At 39.8% G+C, this 19,383-nt stretch overlaps 1 protein-coding gene across 1 annotated transcript in view; it reads left to right on the top strand.

The window, feature by feature from the left end:
- Nucleotides 1-19,383, top strand: part of ADCY2 (adenylate cyclase 2) — a 363,250-nt gene that overhangs the window by 92,168 nt on the left and 251,699 nt on the right. Inside the window, exon 3 of the mRNA XM_067569412.1 lies at nucleotides 10,144-10,305. Coding sequence (XP_067425513.1) covers nucleotides 10,144-10,305 — 162 coding nt within the window. The remainder of the gene's footprint in view (nucleotides 1-10,143; nucleotides 10,306-19,383) is intronic.

Genomic DNA, 19,383 nt, shown 5'->3' with positions numbered 1-19,383 from the left:
TCCATCTCCGACGTGTTCCTCATAGACTGGACGGGGACCCTCATGTATGCGTTTCTCCCCATTCCACTCTGCCCAAGGTCCTCTTGAAAATCAAGAGAGACAAAGCGGATGTGATACTGATCGCCCCAGCCTGGCCGAGACAGCATTGGTTCAGCATGCTGCTGCACCTGTCAATCGCCCCGCCCATGGAGCTCCCGAGGCGTTACGACCTGCTCTCCCAGGGTCGCCTGTTCCACCCGGACCTGGATTCCCTCCACCTGATGGCCTGGAGGCTCTGTGGATGACAGAGGGAGAGAGGGCCTGCTCGGCGCAGGTCCAACAGATTCTGCTGGGCATCAGAAAACCTTCCACTCAGGTCGTGTACCGGGCCAAGTGGAAATGGTTTACTTGTTGGGCAGAGTCCTGGGGCATCCCACCGAACTGCTCGCCTATATAGGTGATCCTGGAGTATCTGCTCCACTTGAAGCTCCAGGGTTTAGTGCTGACCTCCCTGAAAGTGCACCTGGCAGCCATCTCAGCCTTCCACCAGCCGCTGGAAGGGAGGTCCTTATTTTCCCACCCTATGTCAGTCAGATTCTTCAAAGGGGTGGAGAGGCTGTACCCACATGTCCGTGACCTGGTGCTTCCCTGGTATCTGAACCTGGTCCTTGCCAGACTAATACAACCCCCCTTCGAGCTCATGGATACATGCCTGCTGCTCGTCCTCTCTTAGAAGGTAGCCTTTCTGGTGGCCATTACGTCAGCTAGGAGGGTCTCTGAGATAAGAGCTTTAACCCCAGAGCCCCCCTACACCGTCTTTTATAAAGACAAGGTGCGGTTGAGACCCCAGCCAGCTTTCCTGCCTAAAGTGGTCTCCCAGTTACATTATAATCAGGATATCTTCCTCCCCGTGTTTTTTCCAAAACCGCACGGGTCAGAGGAGGAGCAGAGATGGCACTCATTGGACGTGAGACGAGCCCTGGCCTACTACATCGAGAGGACACAGCTGTTCCGGAAGTTGATGCAGCTGTTCATGGCAGTGGCGGACCAGATGAAGGGCTCACCTGTCTCCACCCAGCGCATCTCCGCCTGGATCACTGCCTGCATCAGGTGCTGCTACGAGCAGGCGAAGGTGCTGCTTCCAGGAGCTGTTTCAGCGCACTCAACCAGAGCCCAGGCCTCGGCGGCGGCCTTCCTGGTAAGAGTGCCCCTGCAGGACATCTGCAAAGCAGTTACCTGGTCGTCGGTGCACACCTTTACGTCCCACTACACCATCGTGCAGCAGGTGAGAGAGAACGCGGGATTCGGCAGGGCCGTGCTGATGAGAGCAACTCACCGATGTCTCCTACCCACCTCCAAGGTATGCCTGTTTAATCACCTATATTGGAATGGATATGAGCAATCACTCAAAGTAGAAAACAGGGTTATTTACCAGTAACTGTTGTTCTTCGAGATGTATTGCTCATATCCATTCCACACCCACCTTCCGTCCCCACTGTCAGAGTCGGCAGAAAGAAGGGACTGAGGGCCTGCAGGGTCGGCAGTGCCTCATATACTGCGGCATGAGTGCGGTACTCCACAGGGGCGCCTAAGCCAACCCTACGGGGTCTGCTAAGGGGAAAAAGTTCCGGAAACCAGTGCACGGTGGTGTGCACTCACCTATATTGGAATGGATATGAGCAACACATCTCGAAGAACAACAGTTACTGGTAAGTAACCCTGTTTTACATTATTAATCTTGGAGTTCTCCCTGAGTAAAGGCTGAGTAAAACCACCATGATTTATGGGCTTGTTTATGTATATTTCCCCTTCTACTATTAAAATATTGTAAAATAAAAATCCATGTTCAATAATAGTCTTGAACTAGGAAAGTTATAATTACTGTATATATATGTAAGTAGACATGTAAACTGGTGGAGTGAATTGGCTGGTTCAATAACAACAATCTCTCAAACAGCAAAACATCCCCTCTAGCTTTTATTCTTGAGGTGTAGTGTGTATTGTTTACAACAAAACAGAAAAATAGTTTTACATAAACTGAAACCTCAATTTGGGCTACATCTAGCCCTGTAATATCTGAGAAGAGGGTTTCCTCATCTTAAAGGCTTTTTCTGTTCCATCCTCCCAATCCCCTTTTTAACTGGTAGCTAGTTTTATGGAATTCTCTATATAGTTTGAAAGCCATATTGGACCCTAGCCTTTCCCATTACTCTTCTCTGTACACAAGGAGTTATCTTGCCTGCTTGCTGAAAATCAGATAGGCCACTGTACCATATGTGGCAGACGGCCAGCCTCACCCTAGTGGGTCTCACGCTTTGTCTCTTGTAGTGGACCAAGGCATCACCAGTTACCTCATCTCCCCAGGGACAGGGGTAAGGACCCAGGCCCACCCACTCCTCTGGGTGCTAGCCGAGGGGCCCTATGAGTAGCAGCTGTAAGCTGCTGGCACCGTATCCACCACTGCAGTCATTCCCCTGGGCTAATTTCCCCCCTCTGTCCTTCTAGCTCCCCAGGTCCTACTTTCTTGCCACCTGGGCTTCCTTATTCAGGCCCCTGTGCCTGGGGGAGTATCTCAGTCCTGCTTGGGCAACCTTCCCCCTCCTGGGCCCAGTACCTTTCTCAGCACTCCTCTCTGCTCCTCCACACAACACTCTTCCAGCTCTCACACTGTCTGTCTGGAGTAGAGGGTTTTTATCAGGCACCTGGCTGGGCCTTAATTGGCCTCAGGTGCTCCTAATTGCCCTTGCTATATCACACATATTTGTTATCCTTTTTTGTGTAGTCCATATAAGTTCTTCTATTTGGTGGCTCAGAACAGAAGGTGAACCTAACATGAAGTGAAACTTGTTTGGGAAGTGGAAACTTAATTTTGCACATTTCTTGGTTTCTTCATGTTTGAGGATTTCAACTCTCACGTTCAGGAAGGGCACAAGGAAGTGTGATGTGGTTGCAACATTAACTCTTTGCATAGGAACAGAGAGTACAGCTTTTGTATATGCCATCCCTAAACCTAAAAACATACAACTTATTAAATATGTATAAACAGTTTTGTAAGATGCATTAACAAAAAATGGAATATAAACTTCATAATTAAATGTTGTGTATGTAATCTTTAATTTTCTTTTGTTCCGTTTTTGTATATAGCTACCTTTTCTTTCCACCCTTTGAAAGCAATAGCTGTAATTAAATATCTCTCTTTTCAGGGGATAGTTCTTTACTCTTCAATGAATTTCTACTCTGTTTCCTTCTTCAGTAAAAAGAAGCTGGGTCTTGATAAATACTTTGAGAATTATCCAATAATAAATTGGCCAACCTACTGTGTACATTTGCAGATGGCAACAGGGTGTTTCTAGGGGACACTGCATAATGCTATTATTCTCCCAGTGAAATGTTGATGTCACTATATTTACAAGTAAAATATGGTCCTGCTTAACTACAAATGTTTTATTGGCTTATGCCTCATTACCACCTTTTGTCCAGAGCAACGCTTTCTCCTTGTTCACACTGTATCAGTGTACTTGGATCTGCATGACTGCTTCAATGCTAGGATGTCATTCTCTGTAGTGAAAACAGCCCCGGGGAAACTCTGACAGTAACACTTTAAGTTGGGTGACTTTTACATAATTCCAGACTAGTTTGATGAACCATTTACTAATGGTTTAAAACGAGCATCCAGCTAGAGAAGTCATGGGTCACTGTTGGAATGTAATTGATGTAAAAAGCATATCTAGCATCTCTTTTTCTCAACTGGCTTTTGGTATCAAAAAGCAATATATCCTACCATAACCTTCCCCTTAGTGTTCATTGGGGCAGACCTTTTTAATTTGATGTGAGGGGGCAAATTCTGTCAATTTTGTTTGCTTTTTCAGTGTTCATAAAAATAAAAACGAAAGGAAAAGAGTAATTATGGCCTTATGGTTAAGAGATGGAACTGGGAGACATGGAGAGGTCTGGGTTCAATTCATGGATCTGCTGCAGGCTTTTTAGGTGGCCTTGAGCAAGTCACTTAATCTCTGTGCCTCCATCTTCCTTTCAGTAAAATGGTGATAGTAAGACTTCCTTCTCTCACTCTTTTATTTAGACTTTCTCAGTTGGGATCACTAAACTCTAAATAATAGTAATTTTGCAAAAAAATGAAAATATTAGTTTGTGGAAGCTTAGAAAAGCAAATATTTCACAAATGTTAAAACTAAATTGAGGTTTGAACCAGAACTAGGGTTGCTCAAGTCTTTTACTCTGCATTCTTTGAAAGAAAAAGTGGTTTCCACTCTCATTCCTGACATGAATGAAGGCGTGTGTACCTTTGTAATTCAGTGCTCACTGGTAGAGCCTGTACCACTTATCACTTGAGATTTGTTATAAAAAGAATAGGTTTCTTCAGCCTTTCCTTTCCTCCTTAGCTATTCTTCTAGGTTAGGAGCCATTTCTGCTGTAGCTATTTCATGCTGCAGTGACAGTAGCTGTTTCTAGATGAATATATCATGCTTCATGGAATCACTCTTGTATCATTGAGATTCTCAGTTGCAGATCAGTGTAACATACATGTGCTTGGGGCACCCTTTTTCATGTGACATGCCCCTTTTCTGTTGCTCTTCTGAGATTGTGAACAGCAATTGAATAGTGTTTGTTATCCAGCATTATGAACAGATAGTGAAATTCACCCTCGCATGGAGAACCAGTGCAAAGCCCTGTGCACCATTTAAGCCTCACTATGCGGGTGAGGAGAAGGAGCTGTAATAGGTTGGAACAAGAGATACACTGGTTCTACAATTAGCAGGGAGAGACTGCAATGATTATTCCAACCCACTGATATTTATGGAAAGTCAGAAAAGGTAACAAAAGCACAGCTAAGTCACTTTGCAGCTCCTTCCCCTGGCCCTGAAGATGGGGCTAGATTTCATCTCTTCAAACCCTCCTGTTCAGAGTGAGCATGAGAGATTTTTTTTCATTTTTGTGAAGCTTGCATACTTACCTCTCCTGCGTCTTAGTTATTCCTTTCCGCACAGTGCACAAAGTGTAGGATGACTGAGCCCTCAGATATTTTGAATTGTATCTTGATTATAAGGGTGTTCAAAGCTTCTTTTGGTTTTTTGGTTCAAATCAATTGAAACTTATTTTTAATCAGAAAAACAAACCAAAACAAAATTCTCAGCTAAAAAAACAGGTGGAGTACAAACAAGGGAGGAAGAGGAGATAAAAGTATGCTAATCTACTGCACCAACAAGAGAAATCACTGTTGGTAGGTTTAAATTCTGCTATGTAAATTACAGCTCCCTTTAAAAAATTCAAACAGATGCATTACTTACTTTGTCAATGTACTGCCACCAATTTCCAGCCATCACTGTAATCTTGTGTTTTGTAGCAGCTTTTTCTGACCCAGTTTTCAAGATCACCATCTAGTCAAACAGCTGCCTTCTGAAGCCCATTAAGCATCACACCCTATCTTAAACAAACAAACAAATCAGCACTAGGAGAAACCATTGAAAATGGAAATAGTCTGAATGAACTAGTCAGCTGCACAAACAAATATTATCAAGTGTTCTTTGCCTTGGATTTAATGTATTTCAAATCAAACACTGCTACTGTACATTTCCAGTGTATGGTTCCATTTGTATGGTTTGTTTATAATTTCAAAAAGAAATGCATAGATCCAACTTCTGGAGTGGAAGGGGAAGATAAACACATTCTAATGACTCTGTGATGGCAGCATTTAAAACGTGATATTTATGGTTCTGCTGTGGCTCTTGAGAGCACTTATTGTATCCAAGGCTGATTGTATAGGCAGGAATGAGTAAATGCAATGCAAGTTTGAGAACACAAAAGGGAGCTTAAGGGAAGGAGGAGGAGGGAAGAGCAAAATGTTGAGAGCTGTTGTGATTTGAGAGTTTTTGTTTAAAAATATAGCAGTTTTGTATCTACTGGATTACTTACCTCACAGTGCAGCTAAACGCAAAAAATAGTGTTATGCAGTGTACAGTGCAGGCAAAACTATGCTTGTTCTGAGTGGGAGAAGACACCAGGAGCTGGAATGCTGTCCTCCGCCACTAGTGCTTCTGCACAGAGACATTCACTGCAAGTCAGAAGTTGTTGTTAGTGCTGATGCGTGTTGTCAGTGGCAGACAAGGTTACATCTGGGTAGGCTCCATGTGTGGCCATAACTCTGCTTCCCATACACAGAAGCAGCTGTAGCTAGAAGGCTGTGCTAGGTGGGAGATCATGCTATGCATTTTCTAAATGTGCTGGAAAAATTTCTCAGTGCTCCTGGATACATCTGCTCCTGACCGCTATGGACATAATGCTTCCAGCCACTGCCACTTCCATGACATACCTTCTTTTTTTCCTGTTCCGCTCAGCTCTAGGTCAGAAGGGCTGTAACTAAACGTTGTGTGTGCGTGTGTGTGTCTGTGCACGCACATATGAACACATATGAAGGTGTAGGTGTAATTATTATATATCTATATATATATCTATATAGATATATATATATAAATTGAACTTAAGTTTTGCCATTGACTTCAGTGGCAGCAGGATCAGGCTCCTAGTGTTCAAGAAAGCTGCTGGATAGAGATCTCTAATAATTGAAAACCTCTATTTGCAGAAAGATTACAGCATAGTAGGTAGTGGAGTACCCTTCCCCACAATCATGATCTGGAGGAATCTGTATTAGTAGTATAGTGAGCATGTAGTGTACAGTATTGTAACTGACCCCACGGCAGATGTCATTGCGAGTGTTGTGCTGCACCTAAATCCTTTTAGCTATTTGGTAGGCTGCTCTATGTACTATGGACTGAGAGGCAACCAGTACAGGTATTCTAAATAAGCTTTATAAACAATTCCATTGATTTCATAGACATTAACCTCCATACAGAAAGTCAGAGTTTTGACTACTTATATACAGAAGATTTCTGGGCCAAATCTGCCCTCAAATAATCATGTCTCTTGGGATATAGTGCATTTTACCAAGCTTTGTATAATGTTAATTCTATAATAAATTGAAATGTACATACTTTTTTCTTTAACATAGTGCCTTCTGCTTATTAGTACAGCTACTTTGTGTGTGTATATGTGTGTGTGTGGAAGGATATATAGCTGCATATATATAGTTACATAGATACATGCTTCCTGAAAATATTGCCAGTCCTGACATTGGACACCCTCGATTCTTCTTCAAGTGCTGGTTCTTATGTGTCTTCCCCTGTGGGCACGCATGTGCTTTATGTACCTGAGATTGCAAGATTCTTGCTAGCAGTGTCTGTTAGTCTGCACCCTTCTTCTTGTGCTCTGGATGGAGAGTATAAGGGGTGGGGTAGACTGTTCGCCACCCCAGTTTCTTCTTACCACAAAATGGTCTGAGATGGATCCTCTAATTCCATGGACTTGATCCTCTGACTTTAAACCTGTAAATATTTTAAATAAGATTTTTGTTAGTTAGCTTTAGTCTTAGCCAGTCTAGAATTAGTTAGAATTTGAATTTGAGGACATCCTCTCCCCCTGGAGGAAATCCCCCCTTCTCAGTACAGGACTCAGATTGTGCCCAGGATTCTGGGCCTTAAGAACTGTATCTCCTGCCCCTGCTCCTTTCTGATCAGCAATGGCCACCAGCTGTGCAAGTGGCTATATAAAAGAATAGACAACAGTACCCAAGATCTCCTCCTGCAGATAAGGAGGCCAAATGTTTGGACCTTCTGAGAAGGAAGGTATTGACACCAATCAGCCTCCAATTCAGAATACTGAACTAACAAGTCATGCTATCAACGTACAGTTTCATGAATTACTTGAAGTTCTCAGAATTTAAGGGATAAGCTCCCTCAGGAGGATAAGGCACAATTTCAGGCCCTTATCAATGAAAACAAGTTGGTGGCTAGAATGTTACTATAGGCTGCAGGTGATGCAGCAGATATGGCTTTAAGAGCAATGACAACTGCTCTAGTCAGTGGTCAGTCTGTGGAATTGGTGCATCTGGCACCAGCTTACCCTATCAGCAGTACATCTCCCAGGCATAAACAATCCACTAGCAAATAGCCTCAACAGACATTTTTTGGCCAACCACGAATGGAAGCTGCATGATTTCATAGCGAACAATATATTCATTCAGTGGGGAAGCCAGTACTGGGACCTCTTCATGTCTCAGGAGAACAAGAAATGCAAAATTTACTGCTCCAGAGGGACTCAGAGTCAGACTCCAGGGGAGATGCCCTTTTAGACTCATGGATAGGTTACTTAAAATATGCTTTTCCCCATTCCACTTTACCCCGAGTTCTCCGAAAGATCCAACAGGATGGAGTGAGAATTGTTCTCTTCATTCCCAGATGGCCCTGGCAGTTTTGATTTCCCACCCTTCTTCACATGTCAACCAGTCCACTTAGCAGCATCCAGTGCTTCCGGGACCTCTTGACCCAGGACAAAAGAAAGGTTAAACATCCTAATCTGTACTCTCTCCATCTGATGGTGTGGTGTTGGGTGGGTGTCAGATGTACAACAGACATTTTCAGAAGCTCTTCAACAGTAGGAAAGAATCCATAAGGAAACGCTACTTAGCTAAATGAAAGAGATTCTGTATTTGGACCCAGCATCGCCACACGTCCCCAGGGGAATTGGGAATTGGATTATCTCCTGACTTTAAAACTTCGGGCCTCTCTTAGCTCACTGCGAGTTCACTTGGCAGTGATCAGCATCTGCCATCCTTCAGATGATGAACACTCCATTTTCATCCATCCAGTGACAGTACATTTGCTTAAAGATTTAGTTAGAAACTTTACTCCAATAAGCATACTGACTGTAACCTGGGCTATTAACTGTGTACTTTAAGCATTAACTAAAACGCTGTTTGAACTGTTAGCTGGATGCCTAATGTCTCATTTATTGATAAAACTTGCCTTCCAAGTGGCCAACATTTCTGCCAGAAGGCTAGGAGAACTTGGAAATCTTATAGCCGATCCACCACATACAGTATTCCATATGGGTAAAGTCTCATTGAGATTACACCCAAAATGCACTCCTAAAGTAATCTCAGACTTTCACCTAAAACAGACAGTACACCTACCTTTATTTTTTCCAAAGCATCATGCCAGCAGGAAGCTAAGAGACTCCATTCCCTGGTTGTGTGACAAGCATTAGTGATCTACCTGCAAAGAACAGAGACTATTTGTTTCCCTAGTGGAGTGAATGAGAGGTCAATTGATCTCCTCTCGGAGACTCTTAAAGAGCATTTCAGGCTGTATCCTGCTGTATGAGTTGCTGCATCTTCCTCTCCCGCGTGGAGCAAGAGTCCACTCTACTAGAGTGTGAGCAGCTTCAGTAGCCTCACCCCAAGAAGTAAAGCCGCAGCAAGGAGTTCCATTTGTATCTTCATAACACATTACGCCATAATGCAAGCCTCCATAGCGAACACATTCTTTGGTGTGCCAGTCCTCCAATCATCTTTGCTGCCTAGATCCTCACAGCCTCACTGCATGTCAATCACCCACAATGAAATAGAATACACATAGGGACGATCACTCAAAGAAGAAAGAGAAGTTACTTACCTTAAAGTAACTGAATTTCTTCAAGATTTGTGGTCCCTATCTGTATTCCACTACCTGCCCTCCTTCCCCTCTGCTTCAGATTCTTTCCTTAATTCATGGTAGAGAAGGAACTGGAGAGGTGGTTGGTCCACGCTGCCCCTTACACCTTTGGTTCAGAGCACAAGGAGGAGAAGGGTGTAGGTGTGGACCAACAGACACTGCTCTCAAGAATCTTTCAGTGCCAGGTGCATGGAGAACGTGTGTACCAAGAGTGGAATAGAGATAGGAACCACACATCTTAAAAAACTTTACTTGCTATAAGGTAAGTAGCTTCTCTTTCCAAAAAAATCACCCTTCAGTTGTGGGCATGATGCTATGAAACTTAGTTTGTTTTATGATGGAGAATTTGAAAGGCTCTCTAAAACAAATCTGGGAACTCATGCAACTTCTGAAATTGCAATTTTAAAATCAAATATAATTCTGCACTTTTGTCTATGGCACTTTCATGAACATTTTAAAATTCCCCTATATGTTAACATAAGTTGAATTATAAAGAACATTTTCTTGTATTTTCAACTAGTTTAATGTTGAGTGGTAACTTTGACATTTTATTCCAAAGTGAATTTGACAGGTTTCTTTTTTGTCCTACTCTTCTGCACAGGTATCATTTTTCTTGTTCATTATATTTGTGGTATATACCATGCTGCCCTTCAACATGAGAGATGCTATAATTGCCAGCGTCTTGACCTCTTCATCCCACACCATTGTGCTGAGCATCTGTCTATCAGCTACAGCCATCATAAAAGAACACTTGGTTTGGCAGGTAGGTGCTTAGTAGAATTAATAATTGATTACACAGAGAATTGCCAGGCAAACATGACAGCAGATACTGTGGTCCATGCTTGGGAACATGAGTTTATTTCTCTTTACATTTTTGTATTGCCTGCCAACTTAATTCACAGTTACACACTTTCTTATATTAAGGTTAAATGTCAGTAATGTTAATGGATAGCTGAATGCACACTCCACCAGTAGACTCAACAGCTGCTTAGTAATTATCAACACAGAAACTAACATTAGCGTAACCTTTGTATGTGGCATATCCATTATCCGGATTGTTGAATTACAATACCATTTTTACAAGTAAAGGCAGATTCTAATTTGTATCTCAGGTCTATTATTTTTGTATGAGATGTTGTGTACGGTTAAATTCACAGATATTTTTTTTTTTATTCCAAATATCAGAATTGTTTACATTATTTGTAATAATATTGTGTGAATCTCAGCTTTGATTTTAAAACACATCATGAGGGGAAGATTTATATTTCATTTGGAAGACAGTATTTGTGTTATCAGTGTTAGTATAACCTTATGGAAACAGATAGGCTTGTTTAGGGAAGAGTTATCGTTTTTCTTTTGCACTGACACTGCATTGCTAAACAAAATAATTTGCTTAGATTTTTGTAAACATATACATGAAATAGTCAAGAAAATCAACAGAATGACAGTAAGAATAACAACTAAACAATGCATTATAGGTTGCTGAAGACTGAAACCTTTCCATTCACATGTTGGAACTTTAATTAGAAAAGTTTAGAGAATCTAAGTATAGTTTGTGTATAATGTGGTCCAAATCACAGGTGAATTTCAATAAAGTTAACTTAAATATCTTGGAAGTCCTGCTTTAGGGAAGTAAATTTTGAGTTTGTTTTCAGCTCTGAATGTAGGATTGTGTTATCAAGAGTATTAGATGGGACATGAGGAAATGATTATCTGAGATTTATTTCTTCATAGGAGTTTCACATTGATGAGGAATATAGCTTCACTTCTTCCCTAACCATTGGGGGCAATATTTTGTCCTTGGGTTTTGGGAACACAAAGAAGAAACAATTGTTCTGGGCCCTCTGCAAGGGCTAGTGTCACTTTAGGCCAGAATGTTATATAAAACATTCAAATCTATTTAAAAAAATCATTATTAATAATTGTAGTAGCTACCACTTATATGTATATGATTGTATTTCAGTAATAGAAGGAAAACGGAGTCTACATGCATCATCCATGTGTGATTTTAATGACAGTTACAGGATTTTCCTCTTTATTTTTTATTTTATTTATTTATTTATTTATTTGCCAACATGGTTTTCTAGCTCTTAAAAAATTTGGCACAACCAAATGGCTCTAACTGGCAAGTACTAGTTATGTTTTCTTCCACTATTCCATTTTTTATGACTGAGGAGATGGCACAACCTCACACTCCATTCTGGTAATTCTTGTTGCAGTCATTTTTTCCTAAAGGTTATATTTTGAGAGTATATTATTTGTTAGGGAGAGAAGTGTTTCTAGAATCTATACAAGAAAATTACTTGTTCCACAGAAGCAATAATCTCATTCATCATTTGTATCTTCCTGTTTGCTGTGGAGAGCATGGAAGAAGGACTTTGTGCAGCCAGTGAAGCTGTTATGGAAACTAAATTTTCAGGACAGTATTCCACTTCTATTCTCTCTCTCTCTTGCTCTCTCTCTCTCTCTTTTTTTTTTTTTTTTTGGCAATATGCAGAAGTGTGTATCTTTACAGCAATGCAATGTGATCTCCAAATGCTTTAAATTTCTATTATTTGTAACTAGGTACTTCCAGATGGGTGTTTGTCTTGTATTCTCGTAAGCAAGGATCAACATTGCATATCTATAGGTGAAGAAAATGGTGGATTTGACTCTCTAATTATGTAGGAGAAAGAAATAGAGTGTATGACAATGATATACCTCAAACTGGATTTCATAACTTAATTATGCTCTCTGACTAGTTCAGCAGTCCACTTCAGTATATGAATACATTGAAGCACACTGAAGTAAAGAAAATTTACCATTACATATTTTTGAAAGAAAAATATATTGCCCTCTTACATCTCTATACATGACAATAGGTATATTTTATGATTTGCTGCTGTTAATATATAATATCCATACAACATATCATTCGGGGTGTGGAGGATAGATTGGAAATCATTGTTTAATACTTATTAACAGTTGTTTTGATACTCAAATATATTTAGGTGTTTCTGTATATTGTACGGACCTATAAAAAACCAAATACAAGAGTTAGAAAGCTCTTCTCAATTATGTAACAGGACTATGCTACAAAGACTTTCCTCACACAAAGAGTGGTTGTCAGTGAGGATTATATAGAGGTTTGGAATGAAGTTTCACAAAGTTTACCAGCTAAAATCTAGAGAAAAGCAAGCTGCCAGCAGACTGAACTTTTAGACTTTAAGCTTTTGGGGGGGCCGAATTGGACTAATTGTAGCTATAGAATTAAATTTGGCTCTGATTTAAAATAAATAAATAACCAAATCTTTTGGCTTCAGTGCCAATATCGTGCAGTGGAGAATGGCTCCACAAAAAAGAAAGTAGAGTATGCTGATGGTCTTTAATTGCCTTTGTTTTATCTGATGCCAAAGCAAAATATTTTTTTTGTAGAAGACCCTTGCTGCAAAGATATAATAGTATGCTCTAATTTCTGTACTTGCACATTATTTCCATTTGTACTGTATACTTAGCTTACAGCTTAATTAGAAGGGGCTGGTAGTGGGATAGCCAATTTTCCTGCAGGTAAACCTCAAATACTAGATAGAATACACACAAAAATGGATTGCCGTTTTGAATGAAATCAGTTCTCAGTGAAGAATTTAGTGACAGGAATGACGTATGTGTCAGCTAATGAGTATTGTCTGATGTGTCACTTCCAAGGGCATCCCTTTCAGGGACATTATATCTTGTAATGACATTCAAAATTGTGTTATGCACTGTTTTGCAAGTTACTCTGGTCCCCAGCCCACCAGCAGAAAGGTATCCATGTTTACAAATACATAAGCATTTCTGGATTAGGTTGTACATGAGTGTCTTTACTGTAACTTGGATCAGTCTTCAAAACAGACTTTACCCAACATGGGTTGAAAATAAAAACTGTATCCAAAGGACTTAAAATATTCCAGGTTTAACCTTAACAGCAAAGATCACTAACAACACATTTGTAATAAATCTCTTGTTTCACTCCTTCAGTCCTGTCTCCCTCTTTTTTTGGTTAACTGAATGGAGAAAAAAACACAGTAGGGAAAGAAAACAGCATCAGGTACATTTTAATTGGTCACTACTACTTTTCTCATTCCTACTGGGGAAAAAAGAGTGCATATTTTCTTTGTTTCTGCACTTATGGGAACTCCCCTATCCCCTGAAATAAATGTTAATATCATTTTATTGAAAAAATGTAACCACAGTGTGTGTTTGAAAATTTTATAGATTAATTGATTATAATGCCAGAAGGAACATTCTGATTATCTAGTCTAAACTCATGCATAATACAGGCCATAGCACTTCCATGAATTAATTCCTATTTGAACTAAAGAATCATCACAACCATTGGTAAATGTTTTCAATGGTTAACTAACCTCACTGTTAAAAATCTTTGTCTTATTTCAACTCTGATTTTTATCTAGCTTCAGCATTGGCCATTGGATTGTATTATACCTTTGTCAGCTAGATTGAAGAGTCCGCTATCAAAAATTTGTTTCTCTTTTAGGTACTAATAGACAGTAATCAAATCATCCTATAACCTTCTCTTTGATAAGATAAATACATTGAACTTTTTAAGTCTTTCACTCTAAGACAGGTTTACCTATCCTTTATTCATTCTTGGAGCTCTTCTCTGAACCCTCTCTAGTTTTCAACACCCTTTTTGAATTGTGGACACCAGAACTAGACACAGTATTCTAGTCGCAGTCACACCAGTGTGGTCTCCTTAGCTTTCTTAGGTATTTATATTTAGCCATATTAACATGCATGTTATTAGCTTGCACCTGCTTACCAAGCAATGCAGATCGTTCTGTATCAGTGACCTGTCCTCCTCATTATTTACCACTCCCCCAGTTGTGTCTCATTTGCAAACTTTCAGTAATGATTTTATGTTTTCTTCCAGATCATTAATAAAAAAGTTAAATAGTGCAGAACCAAGAACAGATCCCTGCAGGACCCGACTAGAAACACAGCAGCTCAAAGATTCACAATTTCAATGTGAAATTAATCAATTAGCCAGTTTTTAATCCATTTAATTTGTGCCAAGTTGAAGTTTGTATCAATCTAGTTTTTTAATCAGCATGTAGTGCAGTACCAATTCAAATGTCTCACAGAAGTCTATGTATTACCTCAATTACCTCAATACTGTTACCTTTATCAACCAAACTTGTAATCTTACAAAATAAAATCAAGGAAGTTTGACAGGATCTATTTTACATAAACCCATGTTGAATGGCATTAATATTATCTTCTTTTAATTCCTTATTAATCAAGTCCAATATCAGCCATTCCATTATTTTGCCTGGGATTGATATCAGACTGTCAGTTCTATAATTATTCAGGTTCATCCCTTTTTAAATATTGGAATAACATTGACTTTTTCCCAGTCCTCTGCAACTTTCCCAATGTTCCAAGAGTTACTGGAAAATCATCATTAATGGCCCAGTGAACTCCTCATCCTGCTTTTTGAAAACTTTTAGGTGCAAGTTATCCAGACCTGCTGATTTACAAATGTCCAACTTTAGAAGGTGCCATTTAATATCCTCCTGAGTTTCTTCATTCACATAAAGGATAGAGAAAAAAGGAGAAGGGAGAGTTGTGGTCTTCTTCCCCTTTCCTGGCCCAGAAGGCACTTTTGACTTTCTAGAAAGCTAAGGAGACCACACTGGACATGCAGAAAATATCAGAATTTTGAAGCAAGGACTTTTTCGTTCAGACCAGGAACACCTAAAGCTAACGTCCTGGGCACTGGGAGAGAAGTATAGTTGAGCATGGGTTCTCACTTTTCCATTACAAGTCCTATAATAAGCTTCCAAGTGAAGTTGTGGAATCCCCATCATTGGAGGTTTTTAAGAACAGGTTGGACAAACACCTGTCAGTGATGGTCTAGGTTTACTTGGTCTGATCATCATATGATATGACTACATTATCAGGATTTTTCCCTGGTAGAGAACAGAAATGTATATTGAACACTTCCGTCTTTTCTGCATTATTATTGAAAATTCTTCTATTTCCATCTAGTATCGTATCAGTACCATTGCTTGGATTCCTTTTGTTCCTAATATACTTTAAAAAATCATTCTTATTGTCATTAACTGTTCTGGCCATAGAGTTCTCCTTGTGTTTTTTTTCTTTCCAGATCAATTTTCTACATTTCTGATTTCTTGCTTTTAATTTATATTTACTGCAATCAACTTTCCCTTTTTCGTTTGATACATATACATTTGTATAACAGTTTTCACTTCCCTTCTAATCCATGCCAGTTTTTTAAGCAATGTAATGTTTCCCAAGATTTTTCTACTGGATGCCCACTGCTTTTTAGGCATCTAGTAAAAATATTTTTAAATAGTTCCCAATTATTATTCACATTATTCTGTTTAAATTTTCTCTTTGAGTAGTTTTGGCTCATAATTGTTTTCAGCTTTGTGGAATTGGCCCTTGTAAAGGTCCAAGTGTATGTATTACTGATTTGGACTTTGTTCTGTTTGCATATAACAAGTGTAATGAAATCATGATGATTTGCACCTATGCAATCTCTAATTTTTAATTCCGTAATCAATTCCTCTTCATCAGTCAAGAGAAGGTCTAATATTGAATTCCTCTGTATTGGATGCAACACTTTTTGAGTTAGGAAATTGTCATCTAGCTAGAATAAATTTAGGGCGTCTATACCTACCCATATTGCAATCACACCTTCATTTGCTGCGTATCCATACCTTCAGTTTGAAGTCTCCTGTGGACATGCATCTTTCTGCCCTACTTATTATGGTTAAGTGCTTAAGGAGCTGATCATGTAGTTCTCTGGTGTGATTTGATGGTCTGTAGCAAACCATCTTGTATTTTATCTGTTAGCACATTGACCGTTATGCATTCAGAATCATACACCTATGATTTATCTAAGTCAGACAATAGATAACACTATTTTTGTGCCACTCGCACTGTTCTTTTGCCTCCAAATCCTTCCTAAATAGGTTATAATAATTTATTTTAACATTCCAGTCACCTGAATCTTCCCAACAGGTTTCAGTGAAACCAACTAGGTTGAATTTATGCACATAAAAGAATGATTCCCATTCCTCTTATTTATTTCACAGGCCCCTAGTATTGACATATAGGAAGGTAAATAATTTCTATTCATGTCCCTTGGTACCCTGATTAATTTTGTTCTGAACATCTTGATTTTGTGATGAGTGCTGATGTATTTCTCTTTTTCGTCTTTCTCTTTTGCTGTTAGTTTCATGCCCTCCAGACTAGTCTGCCCGCCTGTCCCCTAGAAGGTTGGTTTTCTTTTACTGAGATGGAGGCCATCCAAACTGTAGTTGCCTCTCCCCATGGAAGGTGAACTAATCTTCCACAAAACCAAAACCCTCTACTTTGCACCTCTTATCTAGGAAGCCGTTCACTTCCAGAATCTTCTACCTTCTGTCTTCCTTTGCTTATTGTACAGGAAAGACCTCAGAGATCATTTCAACATTCCTCTCCCTCAGTATCTTTCCGAGTATCCTGAAGTTGTCTGTAATCTGTGACATAACACATGAAGCAGCATCACCAGTGGATCCTTGTCTGTTGACTTCAGAAACCTATTCAAATTTACCTATTCAAATTGTGTCTTGGCTCTGGAAAGGCTGCACACTGTCTTGTTGTGCATGTGTCTTTTGCAGAATATTCTTTCCATTCTTTTTAGCATAGAATACCCAGCCAGAATTGTCTGTCTTCCTTGGATGGTTAGTATTCTCTTAGTGAGCATGACTGATTGTTTTGTGAGTTGAGCTGAGTAGCCGTTCACAGGGTCCTATATACCCTTCCATTCCATTCGACCAGCTGGATCTTCAGAGACATTTTCTGCAAGTTTCCACACCAGGAACATGATTGGCTACTTCTAGCTGTGTGGAAGTCCTCCTGGGCCCCTTCTTTCTGATAACCAGAGCCTATCCTCCTTGTCTGCCTCTACCTGTGTAGAATGTTGTCTGGTTCTCTTGCCTCTGGTGGTTATGGACTGCCACGCCTCCTCTTTGGTTTCCACTCTCTCTTGTTCTTCAGTGGCCAGTTCCTTTCTTGCTTGAATCTGGGGTGGTTATATTGCCTGAAGCTGTTTGTCCAAGTTCTCCTCAGTCTTTCTTGTCCAATTCAGAAATCTTTTTTTCCAGCACAGCCTCCAACTTGCACTGCATATAGAGGAAGTCTCTTCTGGTTTCAGGCAGGAAAGAAATCATGGCACATCCATTGCGGGTTACAACCACAGTTCCATCACTGGCCATCATGGTCTGAGCATAGAGCTGTACCTGGAAAGATACCCTCGCATACTCTCTCTGAAACTTCCCTGTTTTTATCTCATGTTCACCTGGCAATTATTTATCTTACATATGAAATCTCACTGTTCAGCTCCATCACCTCACTGACAGGGAATGATTATCCTCTCAGAGACTTCAAATACTAGGGCTGATCACAGACCTAAGTGGGATGGATTGATTGAGATCATAGTGATTTAAATCAGCAAACTGGAAGCCTTGACTTAAATAATCAATTTTCATCTTGTTTTGCAATTGTAGTTTTTAGTCATTTTCCTAAAGAAAGGTAGAGTCTCTTTGGTTGGTATAATTTTTTATTTTCTTTAGCAAACCACGAGGATAGGCTATATCTGTACACATTTTGAAGCAACTCTGTAGCTTAATATACATGTGTTCAGATTCTTATTACATTTATTACCATGTTAGAAAATGGTGAATGATCCATTTCTTTCTTAGATGATGATTAATTTTTACTTGCAATTTGTGTCAAGTGACATCTGGATGGAAATTGCAGTTTTATTAAAAAATGCACATAAATAGCATTTTCAAATTGTTTTTATTAGTTAAAACAACTTAAAGATGTGTTGGATTTGAGAAAAAAAAGCAAGTTTTGCATTAAAACATGTTTTGCTTTTAAAATTAATTGATTTATTAAACAAAGGAAGTATTATCGCAGTGTAGGCAAGGAACTCTGCAGCCTGGAAGTACCCTGATCAGGAGGAAGGTCTCTGCCCAAGAAGGTCTCTGCCCAAGAAGGTCTCTGCCCAAGAGAGATGACAGCTGAGCCTAGAGTGGATGCCCTTGAGAGACCATGGAGGGGGATATACTGGTGCAGTTGCCCTGAACTCTGACAACTTCCACTAGTTCAGTGGTTTGATTTCTTTACAACTTCAGCAGCAAACACGTACAGCTGGAATATTATTTTTATTTAATTTAAATGATTTTAATAGATTTTGGTAAGTTTAGGCCTTAATGTAGGCTGTCATAATTTCAAATTTAATTTTAAAATAGCTTATTTTTTTACAGAAAAGTATATTTAATTTAAAATAATACATTTAAATTTAAAAAATTGGGTTTGAGAAATTTATGTTGAAATCACTGAATTTTATCGATCCTGGATCCAAGGGTTCCAGCCACATAGTACTCACTGAAATATAAATGAACAGATCTGTCTCACCTGGCCTGTTCAGGGGTCCAGAGCCCAACTATATGACCTGTTTTCCCAACTTTGTGGGAAACTTACACTTTATGTAGGAATCTTCTTCTAATCAGCAGTCACCATTAGAGCCTTGCAACCTAACCCGAATCCAATGGGACCCTGCCACAAGGGTTCAGGTCAGGTCTGAAAACAATCCAACCCTCTTGTGATCACCTGCGCCTGCCCAGGGGGATGTGTGACAGTGGCTGTGTGCCCTGATCATGCGGACTGCTGCCACTCGCTGTGCCCTATGTGTGGTATGGAACTGCAGTGCCTCTATATTCAAAAAGAATTTAGGCACTTGGAAGCCAAAATCCCATTCACAGTCAACTGTCTTTATTTTTAATAT

This window comes from Emydura macquarii, unplaced genomic scaffold (assembly GCF_026122565.2).
Source record: "Emydura macquarii macquarii isolate MOO-44397 ecotype Brisbane River unplaced genomic scaffold, CSIRO-AGI_Emac_v2 contig_320, whole genome shotgun sequence".
NCBI lineage: Eukaryota > Metazoa > Chordata > Testudines > Chelidae > Emydura > Emydura macquarii.
Note: the sequence above shows the minus strand (reverse complement) of the source record. Positions and strands in the feature narration are given on the sequence as shown.